This window comes from Cercospora beticola, chromosome 1 (genome assembly GCF_033473495.1).
Source record: "Cercospora beticola chromosome 1, complete sequence".
Lineage (NCBI taxonomy): Eukaryota > Fungi > Ascomycota > Dothideomycetes > Mycosphaerellales > Mycosphaerellaceae > Cercospora > Cercospora beticola.
In genome coordinates, this window is record NC_088935.1 from 4,506,493 (window position 1) to 4,527,735 (window position 21,243).

Below are 21,243 nucleotides of genomic sequence, written 5' to 3' on the forward strand. Positions count from 1 at the left end.
GCGAATGAGCAGTTTTGTCACCCGCTTCCTCCTTCTGGATCTGCCAACAGGCCATCCAACCCTGCTGCTCCCATGACGGCTGTCGCAACATGTAATGGTGCAAACGCGCCAACACTACATTCCAGGCCTCTCGCCTTCGTTAATAAGGACAGTCCGCGGAACATTCGCAACACCTCTCGCAAGGTCAATTCAGCCTGCTTAATGCTTCCTTCGTCGACAGTTCCTTGCGGCTTGACTTGTATTGTCCAGTGTATGTTCACACCAAGCGAAGGCAGTTTGTCGATCATCTCGATCTGATCAGTATCGTGTAAGGCCACCTTGCCGCGCTGCAACAAGACCCCATGCGCCATGCTGCTATTCTGTGTAGTGCCGCTCAGCTTCGAAGTCAAAAGGACGCCCCATGTCTCATCAGTCATATCAGTTAGTTGCGCATCGGCATCAGCTGCGCTGTCCGCCGGGAGCGAAGTGGCTGTGTCGCTGGGCGCGGGAGTTAACGGGGCATTGCCTCCATGTCCCGCAACATCTGGCGAGGAAGTGAAGGTGGCTCCTTGTGGGGTGGACGCTGGTGTAAGGACACCGTTCTCTGCGCTCCCAATTGCAGCGTGCTCGAGGCCCGCATATGGTGGCAGCAACTGCAACAGTGGCTCGGTCTGGATAGACAGCATCGTCACGCAAACAGGCTGAGCGCGAGGCTTGGCCGCGAGCATTCGCCAGCAGTGCATAATTGAGGCCTCGATTGCGCTGTCTTGAGTGACGACGAATATTCGCCATGAAACTTGGCGCGCTGCCATGATGGTTTTGGTGTGTTCCCATACATCCTCCGCAGTTTCTGCAAATGTTCTGCCAGCCATGCAGAATGAAGAACTGGACTGATACTTTCCTGTGCTGTCTATCCAGGATGCCGTCAGCCACTTACCATCTGAGCTGCAAGCGTATGCTAGATGAAGAATGGACCCTTCGTATAGGAGATCCGCAGCAGCTTCAGGTATCAGTTGAAAGCCGAGCCGCTTAGGCGCCATACTGGCCAATTCCACAGTCGGAGCAGCAAGATTTGGCAGTGGGGCGGATATGTCAGACAGTTGCAGAGCAGAGGTGGGCGGACACCGGTCATAGATCTCACGAGCTAGTATTGACATCCGTCTGGCATCCAGTGGCACAAAAGCATCGTAGGCGGCTACTAGTGAGATTGGCAGAAGCTGTAAGAAGATGTCGCTTCCTCCTCGTTCGCCGGATGCTCTGGGCATGTTGTCTCGGTAGGTCTGAAAAAGCGTCCAGAAACAAGCACAAAGATGTTGGCGTGCCTGCTCTCCGCTGAAAGGATTGAGGATGTACACGACGATGGCACGATCCTCAGACTCCTGGTGAGCAATGGTCGACAAAGCTTTGCCTAAGTCTGAACAGGTGGTAGCATACGACTTGAGAGCAGCCTCCAGCGACGCTTCTTCTCCTAGATCAACAGGGGCCATGCCGTCCTCGAAAGTATCGTGCACGTCCACTTCGCTGGCATTGCGCAAGTGAACGTGGGTGCCCAATTTGCAATTCTCGTAGGCGGTGCCCAGGTCACCCAGGAAGTGATCGGCCAGGCGCTGGAGATCCTCGTTGAATGGAAAGACGCAGAACGCACGGAGATGCTTGGGACCAGCTGCTGGGCTGAGCCCTAGCGTCTCCCAAAATGGTATGCAGGCGGGCAGCATTTCCCAAGCATCACGACCACGGCGCAACCTCAAGAAGGGCGACGGTAATGTAAAACAATCGGGACCGATATGCGCACTGTCGAGCCGCTGCGGTGGCCGAGGCTGACCTTGTGGCGTCTTTCCAGCATTGTTTGTCTGGCGCAAGACTGACTCTTTCGACAGTGCAAGCTCTGAAAGATCGCACTCCAGCGCTTCTGGTACTGCTATACGAACAGCTCGTTTGAGTTGGTCTCGCAAATACTTTGTCACGACAGGCACAACCAGTTCTGAATCACCGGAAAGATCGTGTACACCTATCGAAGAGCGTATGTTCGCAGTGATAGACTGATCGGCTACGAGTTGCGCGACACAAATGAGGTCTGACTTGGTCAGACTATATGCACTCTCGAGCGACAGTAGCGGACCTGCCACTGTCTCCATTGATTCTGGCTGTAAAGCGTGGAGTAGTGCAGGCGGATGTTGGGTCGGCTTTGATGGACGTAGACTTGACCCGAAGTCGGCAAGCAAGATACTCGACGAATACTGTTGCAACACCTCTACCATGGTGTTCTTAGCAGCGGCGTCGGACACGTTGCCGACCTCATCTTCTTCCGCATGAGAATTCATATGGTTGTTCAAAGTATAGGTTGCAACGTCGTCATCAAGCTGTCGCTTTCGTTTCCTGGTCTCCCAAGGCAACCTGGGTGGCAAATCCGTATCGTCGGCCTCACTCGAAGAAGAATCATAGGACTCTTCTTCGCTATCGCTGCTGTCGACATCGTACCCGTCGGTGTCGTGGACCTCCTGTTTCACGCCCGGTCCGGTGCGAGCAGGCGGAAGCGCGATACATACAGAGTCAGGAGGCGGCTTGGTGCGTGCTGCATCTTTGGCCACCAGGGCGGGTTCATACATCGATGCCATGCGGATGGAATTGCGGAAATTGATCGAGGCAAAGCTGCTGTCCCTGCGGCCCGTGTGGCGAGACTGCGCATCCGCATGTAGTTGTAAGTGGCTCGCTGGGACGGGAGGTGGTAGAAGTTGTTCGCGAATGCCGAAAGGGCTCAAGGGCCGCTTTGGCTTAATAGAAGGTTCACTCAAAGCCCTGGCCCCAATGGAGCTCTCCTCAGTGTCGATCTTCTCTGCAATGTTTGCATTTGTGGTATCAGCAAGTTCGTATTGTAGCAAATTGTCGTCATTTGAGGCGTCCGGCAGCACCGAAGCATCACCTTCGAGTGCCAATTCCGTAGGTTGCGCTGCACTGATCGTTTCTGCATCAGCATTGGACTCGTCAAGCACATCACGAGTCTCCATCGGCGGCTGCTCCGTGAACTCATCGTCGGGCTCGTCGAAGAAATTGAAATCCGCATCCTCTATTTCAGCGTCGCCAAATCCCATCTCACCGACATCACCAAATAAATCGTCTTGCGCCGCATTCAGCTCGCTTGGATCGTGCGGTGGAGGAGGCTGCTGTGCTGAAGGCTTTGGTTGCATGGAATCATTCGGCGAAGTGCCCAGCACGGAACTGCTCGGGTCTGGCTGTGTCACTGAAGGGGTCGCAGCACTCAGCAGGCCTGGCTGTGCTGGGGCGAAGCCATCAGGGGGTGTTGGATAGATGCCCACCATGGCAGACAGATGTTCAGCTCCTCGCTGCGTGAATGACGGCGAAACAGCCGTATCTGCCTCAAGTGGTGTCACTTCAGCAGTCATCGTAGGCGGAGCCTGTCCAGTCGTGGGAGCTTCTGTTGGTACAAAAACGTCTGCAGCAGCCTTAGCGCGTTCTCTTTCTGCAAAGCCTTTGTACCAATCCTCCGTGGCCGCCAGCGGGTTTCGGAAGATGGCGCCTTCCTCCGTGCTAATGAACCATCGTCGCCAGTCCCGGCCCTCTGCAAAGGTAGCATCGACTTGATTGTTGGCAACTGAAGTGGTGAAACACAGGTGTGCAGGCCATGCCCAAGCAGTTTCAGTACCATCTAGAAGCTCAACCGGTATCCATTGGGTATCGCGTGGCAATTCAAGACCTTGTGTTGGCAGCATTTCTGTTACGATCGTCCTCCAGTTCTCACCGTCGAGGAGATTCTTACCGGATTCGAGAACAAGGGGTCGCGCAGACTGGCCGAACGGAGCTAGGACTACTGGATCGTCGGTACTGCACCGTGCAGAGCCTACTGTTTGAAGCGTGGCAGGAAGGACATCCGAGACTAGGTAGAGGCCATCTGTCGGGGTCGTCCTGGCGCGAAGCTTGATCATCATGCTCTCCCCTTCATCGACCTCGTCACTGCGACGATTGCCATAAAGCCAAGTCCAGGGCGCGACATGCGTGATTGCCGGGTCTTTGGACAGGTTGTGCGCGACTGACAGCTCCACCGCAGCCAACAAGGCGTCTCGAGGGCTGCTGGTCGCGGATTCTGCTGCGCGCTCGGCGACTGTTCCTTGCGCGATGACTTCCAAATCCGCTTCCAGCTCTTGGTACGCAGCATTGCCATCCCCAGTCGAGTCCCCGAAGACATACACTTGTGAGCCCACGGCAGCGCATAGCACATTGTCGGCGCGTAGTCGTGCGATTGCCCGTTGCAGTTTCGACCATTGCGTGTGGGAAGGCGCGGTGTTGTGACGAAACTGGAAGAGCGCGAAGCGTACTTGGCTCACGCTCTCGATGGCATGTATGTTGGTTGTGCACGCTTTCAAGAAGTCCATGCTCGTTGTGTCCGTCCGCGGCGCGATCTAGACGGAAGAAACATGGAGACGGGCGGTGAGGCGGAATCGGTGGTGCGCCGCGTCTTCATCAGCTCTTCTCCAGATCGTATAGAGCAGCAGGCCAGCAAGTAGTTGGGGATCGGGGTGGTGTGTGCAGGGACACAGCACGTTTCGACCGGCATACACAAGGGCGATACCATGTATGTCGAGCAGACTATCCGCGCCGGAAGCCCCCACAGCCACGCTTTGCGGCACGAGCCGGTGATCTGCGCCGCAGCAAAGCAGAGCCGCATAGATAGCGCTAACCTACATGTAGTGGAATTTCTTCTCGCCGCACTTGCTTTCCTCTGCATCCGCGACCTGCGATGAAGCTCACTAACAGCGGTGCGGTGCCCGTGTACACCGTCGCAGGGGCGTCTACAGCTCGTCCACTGCCCGAATGGCTCGCGCGGCGGCGAAAGCGCAGCCTCAAAAAGGACGCCGAATACGCCAACCGTGTGGAGCTGCTGCAGGACTTTGAATTCGACGAGGCCAGCCAATGCGTGCGCGTCAGCGAAGATGGCGAATGGGTCATGAGTACAGGTATGTGCATACTGCGCCGCCGTCGACGGGGTGTTCTCAGCGCTGACGACGATTGCCGACTGACAGTGTGAGCGCGCGACAGGCACCTACAAGCCGCAAATCCATGTCCACTACCTGCCCCATCTCTCGCTGTCCTTCGCCCGCCATACCAATACCGTCAACAACACTTTTGTTCTCCTTTCTCAAGACTACACCAAATCGCTGCATTTGCAGACAGACCGCTTCCTCGAGTTCCACAGCCCTGGTGGTCTACACTACAGCACACGCATCCCGCGATACGGACGAGATCTCAAGTACAATGCACGCAATGCCGAAGCACTTGTGCCCGCCGTTGGAGTCAATGCGGACGGCATGGGTGAAGTTTTCCGTCTCAACCTGGAGCTGGGTCGATTCATGAAGGGGTATGAAGTAGATGTTGGAGGGGACGATGTTAATACAGTGGGTGCCGGCGCTCTTCAGGGAGGAATCAACACTGGTGCGGTCAATTGCGCTGCCATCGCAGACCAGAGTCATGGATTACTGGCATTTGGAACATCGCTAGGAACGGTCGAGTTCTGGGATTCTCGCTCACGAAATCGGGTTAGCGCACTCGGAGCACCCAGGTCGACGCTAGATCAGGATCTGGATGAGAGGCCAGAGATCACGGCACTTTCGTTCCACCGTTCTGGTCTCGAGCTTGCCACTGGCAGCAGCACTGGCATCGTTCGCACGTATGACCTACGATCGCCCGTGCCACTTTTGGAGAAACAGCAAGGTTACGATTATCCTATTCGAACCCTGAAATATATTCAATCGCCACTGGCCTCCGATAAAATCCTCAGTGCGGATCGCAAAGGCATCAAACTGTGGGACGCGAAGTCAGGCGACTACTGGACAGGAATCGAACCTGCCGTAGACCTCAATCACGTCGAATGGGTGCCATCCAGTGGCATGTTCTTGACGGCCAACGAGGGACGACAGCAGCACTCTTTCTTCATTCCTCAACTTGGACCGGCTCCGAGATGGTGTGCCTTTTTGGACAATATCGTAGAGGAGATGGCCGAAGACGCCGAAGATCCACAGGCTTTCCGTTCCACCAACTCCGGGGCAGGAGAAGTCTATGATAATTACAAGTTCCTGGACATGAAGCAGCTCAGGGAATTGAGTTTGGACCATTTGGTCGGGACGACGAATTTGCTTCGACCTTATATGCATGGTTACTTTGTGGCACAAAAGCTGTATGAACAGGCGCGATTACTCACAAATCCCGACCTGGCGGAGCAACAGAGGCAGAAGAGTATTCAGGAGAAGATCGACAAGGAGAGGGAAAGCCGCATCCGTGGCTCGAAGAAGATTGCGGTCAAGGTCAACCGCAAATTTGCGGAGACTCTGCTTGCTAGAGAAGAAGCCAACGAGCGTCGTAAGGCCCAGCGCGTCCTCAAACAAGGTGGCGATCAGCCTCTCGCGAAGCCGACAGAGGCTGCAGCGGACGCCAAACCTGCTATTGACGATCGTTTCAGGAGCATGTTTGAGAATGAGGATTTCGAGATCGATGAGACCAGTCGAGAATTCGCTATGCATAACCCATCCACAGTTCCAACCACAACGTCAAAACCACGCGGCCTTACTGCGGTCGAGGAAGAGGCGCTGGAGGATGGTAACCACGCAAGCAGTAACGACGAAGACGATGAAGATGAAGAGGATGAGGCAGAGGTGGCTGCTCGTCAACGACAACGCCAGCGAAAGTCGGACGGGGCCGAGTCAGCAGATCGTATCGGGTCGACCTCGTACAAGAAGTCCAGGAAAAGGCCGCAAAATCAAAGAAACGATGGGCCGGCGATGCGAGTATCATCATCAACACAAAAGGTTCGCAAACCACAGCGAGACAAATCATTCGGCGATCTCGCTAGTTCTTTGCCAGCTCGGACGCGACATCAAGGACATGGCGGAGACGACGACAAGCCGTTTGGTGAGAAGCAGATCAGTTTCACGCCTGCATCGAAGTCAAAGAAGCGGCCACAGCAGCAGAGCAACGACGACAATGGGAGAAGTGTTGGCAGAGGGAAAGAACGGAGAAGTGCCAGTGGTAATGTGTTCAGGAGAATGTAGATCATCCTGTCCGAAATGTGACATTTGTCGCGAGCTCTTACGCTCTTCTATGAATTGTCAAGAGTTCCACCAACGCCTCGCTAATTCAATCATTATTCTCATTGTCGTCATGAGCTCAGAGTAATGACCGGCGCAACATGCCATCATATAGAATCGCTCATTGTGATGTCCGCAGCTCCCGCCGCTGCCCTAGCCGTGCCAGCGAATTGCTCATTCTGATCCTGCTTGCTAGCCTCAGTGCATTCGTCCGCGATGAAGCAGCCAAGTCCACTGAAGGCTTCGCATAGAGCACGATCAGTGAATACAGAAACTTCGTATCCACCAGGCCCATGCTTGCCATCATTCGCAGTACTTTGCAAGACGTCCCAGACGTACTTGCTCTGTGTGGAATAATACCTCTTGACCCCGAAATTGTAGCCACCGAATGGATCGATCGGAGCGTCGGGTTCTGTCTTGACTTTTGCTTTGAGTCCTTTGATCAGGGTGTTACCATTACCACCAGCGCCGCGTCCTGTCTTCACTTCTGAAGTGGCCTGCAGCTGCTGTTGTCTCGCTGCTGCGTCTTGCCGGTTCAATCGTTTCTTCAGTGTCGCACCTTGAGCTTCTTTCGCGACCGAGTCTGGGTCCTGCCCGTTCTCCAATCGTCGCAATACGTCGCGCTTGTTCGCCTGTGCTTCCCTCCGCTCGTCTGCCTCTTCTCGCCGGGCAGTCTCTCTCCGCTGGCGCGCGACCTCGCGCTCGGCTTTCTGCAGTGAAGAATATGACATGCTTTCCTGCTCTGCCAGAGACGCATTCTCTGCAATCTCCCTCTGATTTGCCATTTCGTACTCTCGGAATCGCCGCTCCGTTTCCTCGACGTCGATGCGGTTGATGAGGTTGAAGGTGATGTCTTCCACGTCGTTCAGGTAGTCATTGTAGTCGCGCAAGCTCTCGAATTCGTCCTCACGGCGGTTGAAGACTGCCGCCACCTTGCGCCGAATGTCGACTTCGCGCTCGACCTGGATGTCCTCGAAGGTCTGCTGACGGAAGCGATTCTTGCGCAATGTCTCGCGGCATCCTGGAATCGGGCACGGCTGTGGTCCATGGGAGAAGAGCCGGTCGACACACGACTCGCACATGCGGTGGTAGCATGATGGGTTGACGAGAAATCGCAGGCTGGCATTAAGGTAACGACTGCTCTTGCACACGGGGCAGATCTCGCCGTCGTCTGCCTTGCCCATGGGCGACGGCTTGCTGTTGTGCACCAGCCGCGACATGGCCGTCGCGGGGGCTGGCGGAACGCGCACGGAGTCGGAGGTGCGTGATGGTAAGAAGAGGCGGAGGTGGTGTTCGTGGCGAGGCGTAGAATCCGTGATAGATGCTTTGCCGATCCCGAACAAGTTCAACTTTTGCTACCCGCTTTCTCACATCGCTCGCATCATTCCTCCATCTCCGACCCCATCGCATCACTTACACCGATCGAATCGACGACCCGAATTCCGCTGTCGCTAGATCTCGATAAACCGTTTGCGACGACATGGCGGAGAAAGGACACGGCCTTGACCACTCCAGAGACCCATGTCCCTGGGTGGCTCTCTCAGATTTTGGCGGCGCCTTCTGCATGGGAGTATGTTTCTCAGGCGCTCTCTTTGCGATCGTCATCAAGCTGACTTCAATATCAGGCCATCGGCGGTGCAGTATGGCACGGCGTTAAAGGTTTCAGAAACAGCCCCTATGGCGAACGACGAATCGGAGGTATGATAGCACAGGCACGATCAAGTTACGAACCGAAGACGTACTGACGTTGATGCTCAGCAATCACTGCCATCAAAGCACGAGCGCCGGTACTTGGAGGCAACTTTGGAGTCTGGGGAGGCCTGTTCAGCACATTCGACTGCGCAGTAAAAGGCGTACGAAAGAAGGAGGATCCATGGAACGCAATCATCGCAGGTTTCTTCACAGGTGGCTCGCTGGCAGTACGAGGAGGCCCTCGCGCGATACGAAACGGCGCGATTGGATGTGCCATTTTATTAGCAGTCATCGAAGGAGTCGGCATTGGATTCCAAAGAATGATGGCCGAGAACACCAAATTGGAACTTCCTCCTCCGCCCCCGAGCAGTACGGGCTCAGGCAGTGAAGGCCGATTAGCACCGGCTTGACTACCGCGTCTAGCCGTGTCTGCACTCACGATGGCCGAAATGGGATTGATTTGTGCCTGATATTCAAGAGACGAGGACATACACGGCGTTGCGATGATGAAAAATTTCTGGGTCATATGGGCGCATAGCACTGGAGTTTGGCTATGATTGATGCACGATCGGGACTTGCATCACACCCTAAGGACGGGCAGAATGGTCTTCTGCTCACTCTTCACTCTCGACTATACAATAGAACACCGCGTCGGCCGAATGGCCACTGATGAACATGCTGGTTGCGACATGTTCGCGCATGTACAATATATGTAAATATCCGCACCGCTTTCACGGGGTAGTTCCCGCAGATATGTACTCTTCACGGCAGTCACATCAGACGAGAGCATTCTAAAGCACGGACTCGCAACAATGTGGGAGTGGTAAGATGGCCATAGGTTATCTACGGGGCAGAGCAGGCTGTCTACCAATAGCCTCGTTGCGAAGCCGCTAGATAGCATCACGTTGCTTTCTACGCAACCTTTATTTGATCCTCGCAGCTCTGAATCTGCTGACCTTCTTGACCTTCCCATCACGCTCTTCCATCAAGTCATCATCCTCGTCGCCGCTCGCTTTGAAGCCTCCTTGCTGACGAATCATATCATTGCGACGTCGGTAGTACTCTTCTGCCAGCTCGCGACGCTGCATAATGGCATCTGGCTCGTCCACTGAAGGGGCATTGACGCCTGTCGCACGAGTGGGACGCTCGATAAGCTCGTCGGCAATGATTTGCCCGCTTGGGCCTGTGGGAGTCGCATCCGCAGCTGGAGACTGGTCCTCTCGCTTCTGGGCAGCCTTGGAACGAGATGGAAGTCCAGAGCTTGCTGTTGGAGGAAGAGGAGAAGAGGAGGCTTCGCCGGCGCTCTTGGTTCGTTCCGATACCACGTCTGCTAGCGGGGTCTCATTCTCATCTCGCAACATGGTGGCCACTTTTTGGGCAACGTTCTGCTCCTGTGCGAAGGTTGGAGCTTCAGCGAAACTGACACGCTTCTTGCCATCTTTGTCACCCGCAGCCGTCGAGGCTGATGCCGAAGCTGGTGTGCTATCGTCTTTGATCACCAGCCTGTGGACATGCTCAGGATCGATGTCCGCGCCAAGCTCGGAGGCTTCTGCAGCTGATGGTGCCGGTCCCAAGTTTCCAATCAATCTCTGTTGTAGTGCTTTCATCTCTTTGTGATAATCGTCGCTGATCACGGGGCGTTTACTGCGACCATATTCATCCTCGCTTTCTCTGTCAGAATCTGACAAACCGCTTGTGTATGGCGTATCTTCCTCTGGATATTCCGAAGACGGAAAGTCGGACAGCGATCCATTCTCGTCCATATCAAAGTCGTCCTCGTCCAGATCCATTTGCGCCACAACATGCCCAACTTCGTTCAGGTGATATTCAAGCATTTCTCGGCGGGTAGCGGCGTCTTCTTCTGACTCGTTCTCAGGGAGCACGATGTGTTCTCTTGCCAAATTGTCATCCGAATCAAATTCACGCACTTTTTCGCCAGGCTTGAACATGAACTCGCGGAGGGTTTTCTGCATATCGGTCGCTGGGCGCGTTTCGCTCGCCTTTTGTTGTTCGCCCCCGACTGCCGACACTGCACCATTCGCTGGCTCCGCGGGTATCTCCTCCACTTGTGGTGCAAATGACACAGACCTGGTGTCGGGGGCGGGTGCAGCTGGCATGACTGCCACCTTGTCATTAAACGATACCGATCTCTTCCCATCCTGAGATTCCTGACGAAGCGGCGTTGGGGGTGGTTTCGTATCTGCCGTGAAGGAAACCGATTTCTTGCGAACCGAGGGTCGCTCTGACGTGGTCTCGTCATCGCTTTCCGTACGTTGACGCGGGTTCACATCTGCAGCAGATTTCATGTGGACAAGAGCAGGTGGCGGTTTTGTGAAAGTTGTCGATGGTGCCGATTCATCGCTTCCACGCTCAGCAGCACCTTCGGTCGCTGCATTGCTGGCCTCAAGGTCTTTGTTGGATAGTCCAGCCTTGCGAAGCGTGTCGACTAGTGTTGCTGTGGTAGCTTCTGGTTGTGACAAGCTACTTGACACAACATTGCCATCATCGTCCAGCTCCTCGTGGATCTCTGTCAGCGGCAAACTCGACTCTCTATTCTCCCGGTTGGAAAATGCAGCAAAGTCAAGTTCTTCGAGTTTCGCTTCTGCGTCCCAAAATTGCCGTTGCAAGGTCTCGATGTTCTTTTGCACATATTCCTGTCGCTTAGAAATGAGGTCAAGAACTTGTGACGGCGGACGTGGTGATTTAGGGATGCCGGCCAACTCGCAGATCTCCTCTTCTTTCACGATGTCGCCCGGGTAGGTTTTGCTAATTTGTTGCAGGTCCAGGTCGTCCGCGCCCGCTTGGATCTCTTCGGACAAGCCTTCGTACTCTGCTGTCAGCGTCTGGAAGTGCTTCAGGCTCGCTTTGAGCTTCGCCAGATTCTGCTCCAGCAGCACCCGCTGTCGTTCGACCTCGAGGAGGTCCATGTCTGGTTGCGAGGTGTGAGGTGAAGTTGAAGTGGACAGAAGAGAAGTAGCGAGTCAGACTAGCGAGGCTTGGCATTAATGCCGTCACGCTTTGGGGGCCGCGATTTCAGGTTGCGCCAGTAGTGGACGAAGTAAATGTTCGTACAAGAGACTACAAAAATATCCTTAAAGACCGCCAAGTATGGTTTTTCTTTACCAAAGTTTGAGGTTTGCTTGCCAATTGGTTTTGCGTACCTGATCTCCGTGCTTCGAAGTACTTCTACGCCTTGCTCTAATTTCACTACTGGAGCAATGGATCGCGGAAATACTTTTGCAAGTTCGCTTGCTTGTTGTTGCCCCATTGATACCGTGCCTCAGCTCGCTGAGCTCGCTTTGTAGCCCGCTTCTCTACTGCCTTGACCTCGCGCTTCTTGGCCTCGCTCACTCCAACCATACCCAAGCCGCCGTCGGCTCGACTCACTATTTGTCTACCACGCCTCTGATCGCCATCTTCCTGGTCTACGTCGGCGTCTTCATCATCAGCATCAGAGTCATGACGACCGTCAGCGATCAGGCGCTGCTGGGCCCGCTCGTCAGCAGATGGGTAGTTGCGCAAGTTTTGCCTGTAGTAAGCCCGTAGGCTCCGGTGGCCTGCCGTTCGTCCTGATGGTAGATGAAGTTCGTAGTCGTCGTGGTAAACCGCGTGCGACCCTCCGTGCGCATGAGAGTGGAATCCGTCGCTGCTCTTATGCGGTCTGGGGTCTTTGTGAGAGTGATGGCGATGCAGGCCTAGCCGCTCGTGCATGTGCGACTTGTCAACAGGAACAGAACCAATCTCGTCAGTGGGTACAGACGACAGTGAGCCGTCACTTTCCCATCCCTCGTCATCCTCCATGTCCACATCTTCACCTGCCTCGTTCTGAATCGTAGTCTTTGCGGCACGCTTGGCGCCCAGCTTGACACCCCCGCTGGTCCCCTCGTCTTCTGTCTCACTCTCTTCGTCGGAATACGTCGATCGGAAATCGTAGAATTCGCCGACATCCATTTGCTCCTCTTCGGTGCTATATGCAATCATACAGTGGCCTCTATCGCGCATGTGAGTCTGGATACCGGAGGTTGTGTGTAGCTGTTTGTGACATAGCAGACACTGGTGCAGCACGGCCACGGTCTCGCTGAGGTAGTTGACGAGGCCAGGAAGATCGACTAGGTAGTCCCGCTCGGGAATGAAGAAGCCGTGTTGTCGAGACATGTGATTGATGTTGAGGTCCATGGTGGGCGAGATGTAGTTGCAGAACAGGCATTGATTCAGATCGGCCTTGTGTTCGTAGTCATCGTCTTCGGTTTCTGCTGACGTGGAGGGTGCAGGCTGTGACGCTCCGTCTGGCTGAGCCACATTTCCGTTGAGAGTTGTCCTACTGATGCCACCGACGACCTCGTCCAGAACGTCCTCTGTCGCCTCTTCGCCGTTCACTGTACTCGCTGTCGTGCTTGCCGTGTCAATAGAGTCACCGAGTGTGAAGGTCGAGTCTGCCATGCTGTCCGTATCTGCCCCATCTGCGCCGCCGCCACGAGCGTTGAATCGTGCAACATGAAGGCGGTGCTTCTGACTCCCCAGGTGGTTCACGAAGGCGCCTTCGCTGAAGTATGTCTTATCGCAAGGCTCACATCGCTTTTCGAAGCTTGCTCGAGCTGCCGTGGCAGCTGCGGTGGCCTTGTTCGCAAGGACCTTTTCGGCGAAGATCTCAGAGGAGAGGGGTGGCAATGACGCGACTCGACGCTTGAGATTGTAGCGGTGCCAGTCAGATTGCATGTGCGTGCGTTGAAGGTCGCTCGTCCGGAAGGCCACTTGACATGTATTGCAAGTGAAGGGGTGGGCGGAGCCATTCTGAGCAGACGCTGTAGAGGCCATGCTCGATGTGTGTCGAGTGTCGAGTGTCGGGTTAGGTTAGGTCAGTCAGAGATGTTGCAAGCGAAATGGAAAATTAATATGACGTTAGTTGCTGATTCAGCGGGCAAGCGGGCTCCCGTCCAATCCTCGAGGGGCAAATTCCACTGACAACCAGACGAAAACCTCAGCACAACGTGTCTCGCTACCATGAATGACCGGATTTTCGATCAAGGAATCCGGGTTCCCGTGACCTCTGTTCCAGTGGGCCATCTCCTGGAAGCCACAACAACCCGCGTCGCCTAAAGGTCGTCTTCGCCACTGCCGCGCCGCGCAGTGCATTTCATCCGACATGTCACAGCACTACAACAGATACCTTCCGCCCGAGGTGGAGGGTACCACGAGCGCGAATCGTCTCCAGAAGCGTCGCGCTCCGGGCGTGCTGAAAAAGGATGGCTCGCAGACGGTGCGCTTCGAGATGCCTTTCGCCGTCTGGTGTCACACTTGTCAACCACACGCCATCATCGGGCAAGGTGTTCGATTCAATGCTGAGAAGCGCAAAAGTGGCAACTATTATAGTACTCCAATATGGAGTTTCCGCATGCGGCACCCAGCATGCAACGGTGTTATTGAGATCAAGACCGACCCCAAAAATACTGCCTACGTGGTTGTTGAAGGAGGTAAGGCTAGAGACTACGGAGATCCAAATGACCGAATCCGTGAAGGTGAGGGTGATATTCCCCTCTTGACTGCAGAGGAACGAGAGCAGAGGCGTGAAGACGCTTTTGCACAGCTGGAAGGCAAAGCCGAGGAGAAGCAGAGCACTGAGAGCAATGCGAAACGTATTCGAGAGCTGTACCAAGCTGGCGAGCGCGCCTGGGACGATCCCTGGACCGCCAACAGACGAGTGCGTGACACTTTTCGACGCGAGAGGAAGACCATAAAACGCAAAGAACTGGCCGACCAGCAGATTAAGGATCGAATCGGTACTGAAATGGAGCTGCTACCCGAAACGCAGGAAGACGAACTGCGCGCGAAGACCGTCTCCTTTGGCGAATCCAGTGCGAGCTCAGAGCTGCGAAAAGCAGACGCGAAGCCTATGTTCACTAGAACAACTAGCGGAGTCAACAAGCGATCTGCCGCACCGAGCAAAGAGAATGCTAAGGACTTGCTCAGGCGCAGACTTGTGTCAAGCACAAGGGCGAGTGTGAACCCTTTCGGCTGAAGTCCAGATCTCGAACTCAGAGTCTTCCGCCGATAGTTTGTGACGGAGAGCAGCCTTCGACGCCTCCATGTTATGGCTCCGCAGCTCTGTTGGCAGCACTCACAGCGATAAGCTATAGAGATAGCAATCTGAGGTCGGTGCTCGCATCTCTAGCGCCTCACTGCCCTCTCGCACGATTGAGGAAGCGTCTCTGGGAAGCATTAGCACGGAGCCTGGACTGTTTTGAATGAACGGTCTGACCATATACTCCCTCGGCTCCTGGCCGCCGTTGGCTTCGAAGGCGAGAGCGAATTCATCGATTCCCGCTTGTATGCCCTCTGCTACACTGCAATCTTCCCATCGCATCATCAGCCTTTTCTGTTGTCGGATTGCTATCGGGCCCATTTCGCACAGCCTGGATACCCACTCGTCGACGGTCTGGTCAAGACCATCCGCGTCCTGCACGACCTCTTCAACGAGTCCCCACTCTTTTGCCTGAAGGCCATTGATAATCTCAGCCAAATAGAGCAGCCGGCGTGTCCGCCCAAATCCAATCAACTGTGGCAGCAATGCTGCCTCGACAACGCTGGGGATTCCCACCCGAACTTCTGGCATTCCGAAGTGCGATTCTTGTGTCGCGACCCGCAGATCGCAGGATACCATGATTTCGAGGCCCGCGCCGAGCGAGAAGCCGTCCACACGGGCGATGACAGGGACTGGGAGATCTCGCAGTGCTTGGCACGCCTTGTGCACTCCGGTGATGAAGGTTCGGGCGTCTTCTGGACTGGATAAAGAACACATCTCCTTGATATCTGCTCCTCCAATGAAGGATGGACTTTTGCCTTCTGCAGTGGGACCCCCAGTGAGAACCACAGCGCGTAAATCTTGGTCTTTGCTCAGTTCTTCGCAGGTTGTGGTTAGTTGTGAGAGAATGGAGCTGTTAACAATGTTCATCTTCTTCGGATTGTTGATGGACAGTGTTGCCACGCGTCTGTCTTTTTCAAATTGGCACTGTATTCCATTGCTGATATCAGATGAGGTCGAATACAGGTTACGACATCTTCGGCGTGTGTTGTGAAATGGTTGCCAAAGCCCAGCATCGCAACCAAGCACGCGATGAGTTCTGGCTAGCCGCAACAGCTGCGAATTTCTGTACATGTTGTAGTTGTCGTGTGTTCAAGATTCTGCGACTGTCATACTTGAATGCAGCAGCGTTGCTTGCTATTAGAACGCCGAGAACCGAGGACTGTCTCCCTGCAACTCGTCCGACGTCTGCCGATCACTTTGAACGGCTGGCCCGGGCGTCGGTCTGCTCGCCGCAACAAGGTGCTGTTTCCTTCCCTTGCTAGTAATCCACCAGGCTCCGGATCCAGTAGAGAATCAAATCGACAAGCTCTCTTGCAGTTGCAACCCCGCGACAAGTTGGCAACGCGTCAAGTCTCTTAGCTTCCTACGCGAAGCTGACCCCGCTTGCCCGCCTCTTATGAGGTCAATCAAGCATTGAGCCGTCTTACAACGTAGGATAATAAATAGAGCATTCACTTCTCTTTTCATACGTTCGTGTCGTGCTGCTCGATATCCTCTGACCATTGAAACTCATTTCCTCCATTAATCGTACTGCACGCGAAGATCTACTATTAACCACACAATGTCGGAAACGAAGATGAAGGCGCTCCATTACGATGGTCCGTTCAAGGTCGCCGTTCGAGAGTGAGCTTTTCCTATTAGCCATCATGAGCAGCAAGCTGATATGATACAGGATCGATCTACCCAAGATCCAGCATCCGGTATGATGAGCGATAACGTGTTGACTTTTTGCAAGCGCTAACGGCCATGTTGTAGGACGATGTGATCATCAAAGTTACGACGACTTGTATCTGCGGTTCGGATTTGCATATGTTAGTCCAGTCCAGCTTCGAATAGCTCATATTGTCCTCGACTTGTGCGGAGAAACAATGTCGTCGGCGCGACTTGTACAGCGTCTGACATTCTTTTTCAGGTACGAAGGCCGTACTGCAGCCGAGCAAGGTCTAGTCTTTGGCCACGAGAATATGGGAGTAATCACTGAAGTCGGCTCTGGCGTGACTTTGCTAAAGAAGGGCGATCGTATCGTGCTGCCCTTCAATGTTGCAGATGGTCGTTGCCGAAATTGTGAGGAGGGCAAGACAGGTACTCAGCCCCAGTGAACGGGTGTGGGAGCTTCACTGACTTCTTCGATTAGCCTTCTGCACTGGTGTCAATCCTGGATTTGCTGGGTGAGCTCCGAGAAGTCCAACGAGAGAGACTTCGAACGGATGCTGACGATTCTGAAGTGGCGCTTATGGATATGTTGCCATGGGTCCATACCAAGGTGGTCAAGCGCAGTACCTTCGTGTCCCATTTGCAGATTTCAATGCTTTGGTGCTCCCCCAGGGCACAGAGCATGAAGCAGATTTCGCACTTCTTGCCGGTATGACACTTAAAGTTGATAGCACACTCATTCAGAGCTGACATGGTGTGCATACAGATATCTTTCCAGTAAGAGCGAATCATATTTCCAGCAATACACAATTCTGACACTTCTTTAGACTGGCTGGCATGGTCTCGTCCTGGCTGGCTTCCAAAGTGGCGAGTCTGTAGCTGTCTTCGGAGCCGGTCCCGTGGGTCTCATGGCCGCATACTCGGGCGTCATTCGTGGTGCCTCCCGTGTGTTCGTTGTCGACCAAGTCAAGGAGCGTCTTGATCAAGCCGAGAAGATTGGCTGCATTCCCATCAACTTCAGAGATGGCGATCCAGTAGAGCAAAGTGAGTTTTCCCCTCTTTGTTTGTGCGTAGACTTCCGCTGACCAGAGACAGTCATCGAGAAAAATGGCGGAATGGTGGACAGAGCTGTGGATGCTGTTGGTTACCAGGCGGTCGATAAAGATGGCAGCAAGGAACAGCCGAACATTGTACTGGACCAACTGATCATGGTCACTAGGCCAACCGGCGGTCTCGTGAGTATCGAAGTGCGAAACGAAAGCCCTGTTTGGGTTCTGACGCGTTGTGAAGGGCATTCCGGGACTTTATGTGCCCAGCGATCCTGGTGCTCCAGATGAAAAGTCCGGAAAGGGCCAGATCTTGTGAGCTCAAGCTGTAACGTGCACTCTTGAAGATAGCTACTGACTTCTCGATCCTTAAGGCTATCCTTCGGCAAGCTCTTCGAAAAGGGTCTGAAGCTCGGCACCGGACAATGTAATGGTAAGTGCAAATCTTAACAACAGTGAGTTTCCATTGCTGACAGACGTATAGTCAAGGCTTACAATCGCTATCTGCGTGATCTGATCATCAGCGGACGTGCGAAGCCGTCGTTCGTTGTGTCTCACGAGCTGTCTTTGGAGGACGCCCCTATGGCGTACGAGAAATTTGACAAGCGCATCGAGGGGTACTCGAAGGTGCTCTTGCATCCAAATGGGCCTCTTCAGTGAGCGTCGAGTGATCGGTAGCAAGATAAGCATGCTTAATGGCGACCGTTTCTTCTCAAGTCAGAGCTTTCAGCTCTTCTTGTTGACATCCTCGCGGTGCCTTGCATGCAGAGTTCGTCACGGAAACGTCTCATACAACCTCAGTCGTCCTCGTTCGTAAGGACACGCGTCGAAATAATCTTGATCTCCTCTTCAGGTCTGTCTTCAGCACCAGTCTTAACGAGGCCCAACTTCTGCACCGTGCGCATCCCATTCTTGACGCGCCCGAAAATCGTGTGCTTGCCATCCAGCCACGGAGTCGGAGCCAAAGTGATAAAGAACTGAGAGCCATTGGTATTTGGTCCGGAGTTTGCCATAGACAGTACGCCAGCACCAGTGTGCTTTAGGTCAGAACGAATCTCATCTTCGAATTTCTCGCCCCAGATGGAGCTTCCCCCTCGTCCTGTGCCTGTGGGGTCGCCACCTTGGATCTGTGTACTGAGGTTAGTTTTCGTATCTGGTAAGAAGTGTATACGGGACACGTACCATGAAATCGGGAATGACACGATGGAAAATGGTATTGTCGTAGTAATGTCTGGAGCAGAGCGTTGCGAAATTTTCGCAGGTGCGTGGCGCATGTTGTGTGTACAACTCGAGGGTCACAGAACCCAACGAGGTCTCCAGTAGTACAGTCTGCGCCATATTGCAAGCTTCAGATCGTTGGACGAAGTTGAGGTGAGGTTGAATTCAAGACATCAAGGTTGCTCGCAAGGAAGTGGAAGGCGCCGCGACTTTTGGCCGCGAAGCTCACATACTTCAATTTGATATCGCTCGAAATGATGAAGCTGACCAGTCTGAGGTACTGAGTGCTTTCGCAACAGACTAGGTCTCGGTGTAACATTCTATGTTTTAGCCTATAACGCCGCCGCCATGCTATGCTTAGATCCTTTCCAATGCTTTAACGCTTTTCAAGAATTCAGTACTTTGGTCTTCATCCACTCGCTCGTTCCGACACCCAAGTTGAGACCGTTTCTCGCCCACCATCTTCGCACTTCCATGCCACGTTCTCCTTCGTAGCCGTCTTCGAGCGCTTCTTCGACATCGCAAGTCTTGTACTCTACCTTGAGACCGGACGTTTTCCACCACTCAAGAACATCCACATTCCCACTCTTCGTTGCACCAACCAGGACCTGGTTGTCAAAAATCATTTTAGAACCTTTGACTTCATGCCAAAGCTGGAGAATTTCCACATGGCCGTGAGTGGACGCTAACTTCGACACAGTGTCCTCATGGGGAAATGCGATCCCACTGTATAGCCACCAACGCACCACCTCCGTATGACCATTCTGTGTAGCATAGCAGATGCTTTTGCCAGGCTTCAGCCGGACCTTGGAGGAATCAACACTGACACTTGAGTCGTCCACTGCTGTCGACTGTGCCTTCCACCAGTCCAGCACAGAGATGTGGCCCTGGCTGCTCGCTTGCTCAAGTGCTGCCTCGGTGAACTTCAGGGGCAAGCCGGAATGCTGCCACCACTCCAAAATATTGACGAATCCTGCTCGAGATGCTCCATCCAAGGCTTCGCAATTGTATTCTTTGGTGAGGAACGAAGGCGATGTCCTCCAAAACTCGAGTATCTCTGTCCTGCCGAAAACGGAAGAGGCTTTGTCAGGCAAGAAAGTATGGCCGAAGGTTGCCCAGAAGAGGTCGGTGTGATTGGTCTCGAGATGTACCAGCAAATCAGTCATGGCGAATCGCATAATGAGCTTGATACAAAGTTTCGAAAGCCAGCGTGGAACACTGTGCGTCGCTACGAAGTGCTTGACATCGGCGAGATTGCCTCGCAGAAGGGTTAACTCAAGGGCCTCCATATAGTTGCGCGGTCCCTGCGGGCTGGTATGAGACGTCCATTCTGCGGGCGGTTTCAAATTTGTGTAGATGTGCAATGTCTGAGCTAGCTCCCAATCGCCTGTATAATCGATGATCATGGTCCACAATTCGGGAGGCAGCATGCTGCCAGCCTGCTTTGACGCCGGAGTGAAGCATGACTTATGGTGTGGCGACACATCGAGCCCAGCGCCAATGTTCATCAAGTCCACCTGGTTGCGAACGGCTTCGACCAACTCATCTGCAGCATCCCACGAAATCAGACGCTTTTGCTCGTCGACGAAGGCCCACAACATGGGTTGTAGCACCTGCACCCAATTCCACTTCTTGCGAATCTTGGTGAGCTGCTTCTTGGTCATGGGATTTTCCCACATAGGTGAAGTCATGCCCGGCAGCAGCAAGATCTTCTTGGACACGTCCCAACTCCTCAGAACCTCTAACACCAGGTTGTCTGTATGCCCATGCAGCATCTTGGCTAGGTTGTTGGCATCAAGTGGAGCGAGCACTAATAAATCCGCCCACTGGCACAGCTCGGGAGCTTCTTGCTCAATCTCCGCTGCACCGCGCGCGGCGGTCTGCCGAGCGAGGTTCGACATGGTCAGACATGATGTCGAGGCATGGAAGAAGTCCTCACTGGAGAACGCAGGGTCGAGGATGGCTCGGAGCGAGACATCGGAGAGATCTGCGAGAAGAGGTATCAGGTCCTGCACGATCTTGCGGTCGGCCACGCCAACGGAAGCAAAGATGACGTTCAGCGGGCGCGTGCTATTCAGGACGGTGCGATTGAGGCGTGCATGTTCGTCAGGTTCGTTGGGCATCGTCTGTTGGCAAGGATGGTGGTAAGGTCAGAGTCGTGAAGGGAGAGGAGTTGAAGGGGAGCGTGTCGTCGTCCTTTGGGACGTGGAGAAGCGAGGTTGGGAGGACGAGATGCAGTCGGGGCAAATCAGCGCTCCACGTGGGCGGCGCCGGCGCGAAAGGTCTCACGGGGAGGTGAGAAGAGATGGAGGGGTGCAGTGCAGCGGTCTTTGTCTTGGCCCTTCCGCCAGCACCCTTCCCACCTCGAGAGGTGACGCTGGCGGTGGCAACTTCTGCAGGAGCGGGTATGCGCTTGCATGTACATTAGCGAGTCACAGTAGCTTCTTTTACAAACCGCCACGGCGAGCCGATTCCCCCG

The 21,243-nt window shown here is 54.2% G+C and overlaps 11 protein-coding genes across 11 annotated transcripts; 4 read left to right on the forward strand and 7 right to left on the reverse strand.

The window, feature by feature from the left end:
- Positions 1-17: 17 nt before the first annotated feature.
- RHO25_001802 (uncharacterized protein) lies at positions 18-4,367 on the reverse strand (the record flags this gene model as incomplete). The annotated part of the gene is made up of 1 exon (XM_023594406.2): positions 18-4,367. The coding sequence occupies one exon, from the start codon at positions 4,365-4,367 to the stop codon at positions 18-20; it is 4,350 nt and encodes a 1,449-aa protein (XP_023458104.1).
- Positions 4,368-4,732: 365 nt separating this feature from the next.
- On the forward strand, positions 4,733-7,037 carry RHO25_001803 (uncharacterized protein; the record flags this gene model as incomplete). The annotated part of the gene is made up of 2 exons (XM_023594407.2): positions 4,733-4,949; positions 5,032-7,037. The coding sequence occupies 2 exons, from the start codon at positions 4,733-4,735 to the stop codon at positions 7,035-7,037; spliced, it is 2,223 nt and encodes a 740-aa protein (XP_023458103.1).
- Positions 7,038-7,180: 143 nt separating this feature from the next.
- RHO25_001804 (uncharacterized protein) lies at positions 7,181-8,293 on the reverse strand (the record flags this gene model as incomplete). Its single annotated transcript, XM_023594408.2, has 1 exon — positions 7,181-8,293. One exon carries the CDS (start codon positions 8,291-8,293, stop codon positions 7,181-7,183), a length of 1,113 nt encoding a protein of 370 aa, XP_023458110.1.
- A 260-nt stretch (positions 8,294-8,553) lies between these two features.
- On the forward strand, positions 8,554-9,175 carry TIM17 (translocase of the inner membrane; the record flags this gene model as incomplete). Its single annotated transcript, XM_023594409.2, has 3 exons — positions 8,554-8,643; positions 8,699-8,771; positions 8,832-9,175. The coding sequence occupies 3 exons, from the start codon at positions 8,554-8,556 to the stop codon at positions 9,173-9,175; spliced, it is 507 nt and encodes a 168-aa protein (XP_023458109.1).
- A 513-nt stretch (positions 9,176-9,688) lies between these two features.
- On the reverse strand, positions 9,689-11,692 carry RHO25_001806 (uncharacterized protein; the record flags this gene model as incomplete). Its single annotated transcript, XM_023594410.2, has 1 exon — positions 9,689-11,692. One exon carries the CDS (start codon positions 11,690-11,692, stop codon positions 9,689-9,691), a length of 2,004 nt encoding a protein of 667 aa, XP_023459290.1.
- A 280-nt stretch (positions 11,693-11,972) lies between these two features.
- On the reverse strand, positions 11,973-13,580 carry RHO25_001807 (uncharacterized protein; the record flags this gene model as incomplete). The annotated part of the gene is made up of 1 exon (XM_023594411.2): positions 11,973-13,580. The coding sequence occupies one exon, from the start codon at positions 13,578-13,580 to the stop codon at positions 11,973-11,975; it is 1,608 nt and encodes a 535-aa protein (XP_023459291.1).
- A 328-nt stretch (positions 13,581-13,908) lies between these two features.
- Positions 13,909-14,781, forward strand: RHO25_001808 (uncharacterized protein; the record flags this gene model as incomplete). The annotated part of the gene is made up of 1 exon (XM_023594412.2): positions 13,909-14,781. The coding sequence occupies one exon, from the start codon at positions 13,909-13,911 to the stop codon at positions 14,779-14,781; it is 873 nt and encodes a 290-aa protein (XP_023459288.1).
- Positions 14,782-14,880: 99 nt separating this feature from the next.
- RHO25_001809 (uncharacterized protein) lies at positions 14,881-15,714 on the reverse strand (the record flags this gene model as incomplete). The annotated part of the gene is made up of 1 exon (XM_023594413.2): positions 14,881-15,714. One exon carries the CDS (start codon positions 15,712-15,714, stop codon positions 14,881-14,883), a length of 834 nt encoding a protein of 277 aa, XP_023459289.2.
- Positions 15,715-16,408: 694 nt separating this feature from the next.
- Positions 16,409-18,206, forward strand: RHO25_001810 (uncharacterized protein; the record flags this gene model as incomplete). Its single annotated transcript, XM_023594414.2, has 12 exons — positions 16,409-16,470; positions 16,520-16,547; positions 16,603-16,658; positions 16,760-16,929; positions 16,982-17,015; positions 17,073-17,123; positions 17,173-17,209; positions 17,328-17,544; positions 17,596-17,735; positions 17,791-17,861; positions 17,921-17,979; positions 18,031-18,206. The coding sequence occupies 12 exons, from the start codon at positions 16,409-16,411 to the stop codon at positions 18,204-18,206; spliced, it is 1,101 nt and encodes a 366-aa protein (XP_023459294.1).
- A 137-nt stretch (positions 18,207-18,343) lies between these two features.
- Positions 18,344-18,884, reverse strand: CYP1_1 (heme binding; the record flags this gene model as incomplete). The annotated part of the gene is made up of 2 exons (XM_023594415.2): positions 18,344-18,673; positions 18,729-18,884. The coding sequence occupies 2 exons, from the start codon at positions 18,882-18,884 to the stop codon at positions 18,344-18,346; spliced, it is 486 nt and encodes a 161-aa protein (XP_023459295.1).
- Positions 18,885-19,150: 266 nt separating this feature from the next.
- RHO25_001812 (uncharacterized protein) lies at positions 19,151-20,887 on the reverse strand (the record flags this gene model as incomplete). The annotated part of the gene is made up of 1 exon (XM_023594416.2): positions 19,151-20,887. One exon carries the CDS (start codon positions 20,885-20,887, stop codon positions 19,151-19,153), a length of 1,737 nt encoding a protein of 578 aa, XP_023459292.1.
- Between the last annotated feature and the right edge of the window lie 356 nt (positions 20,888-21,243).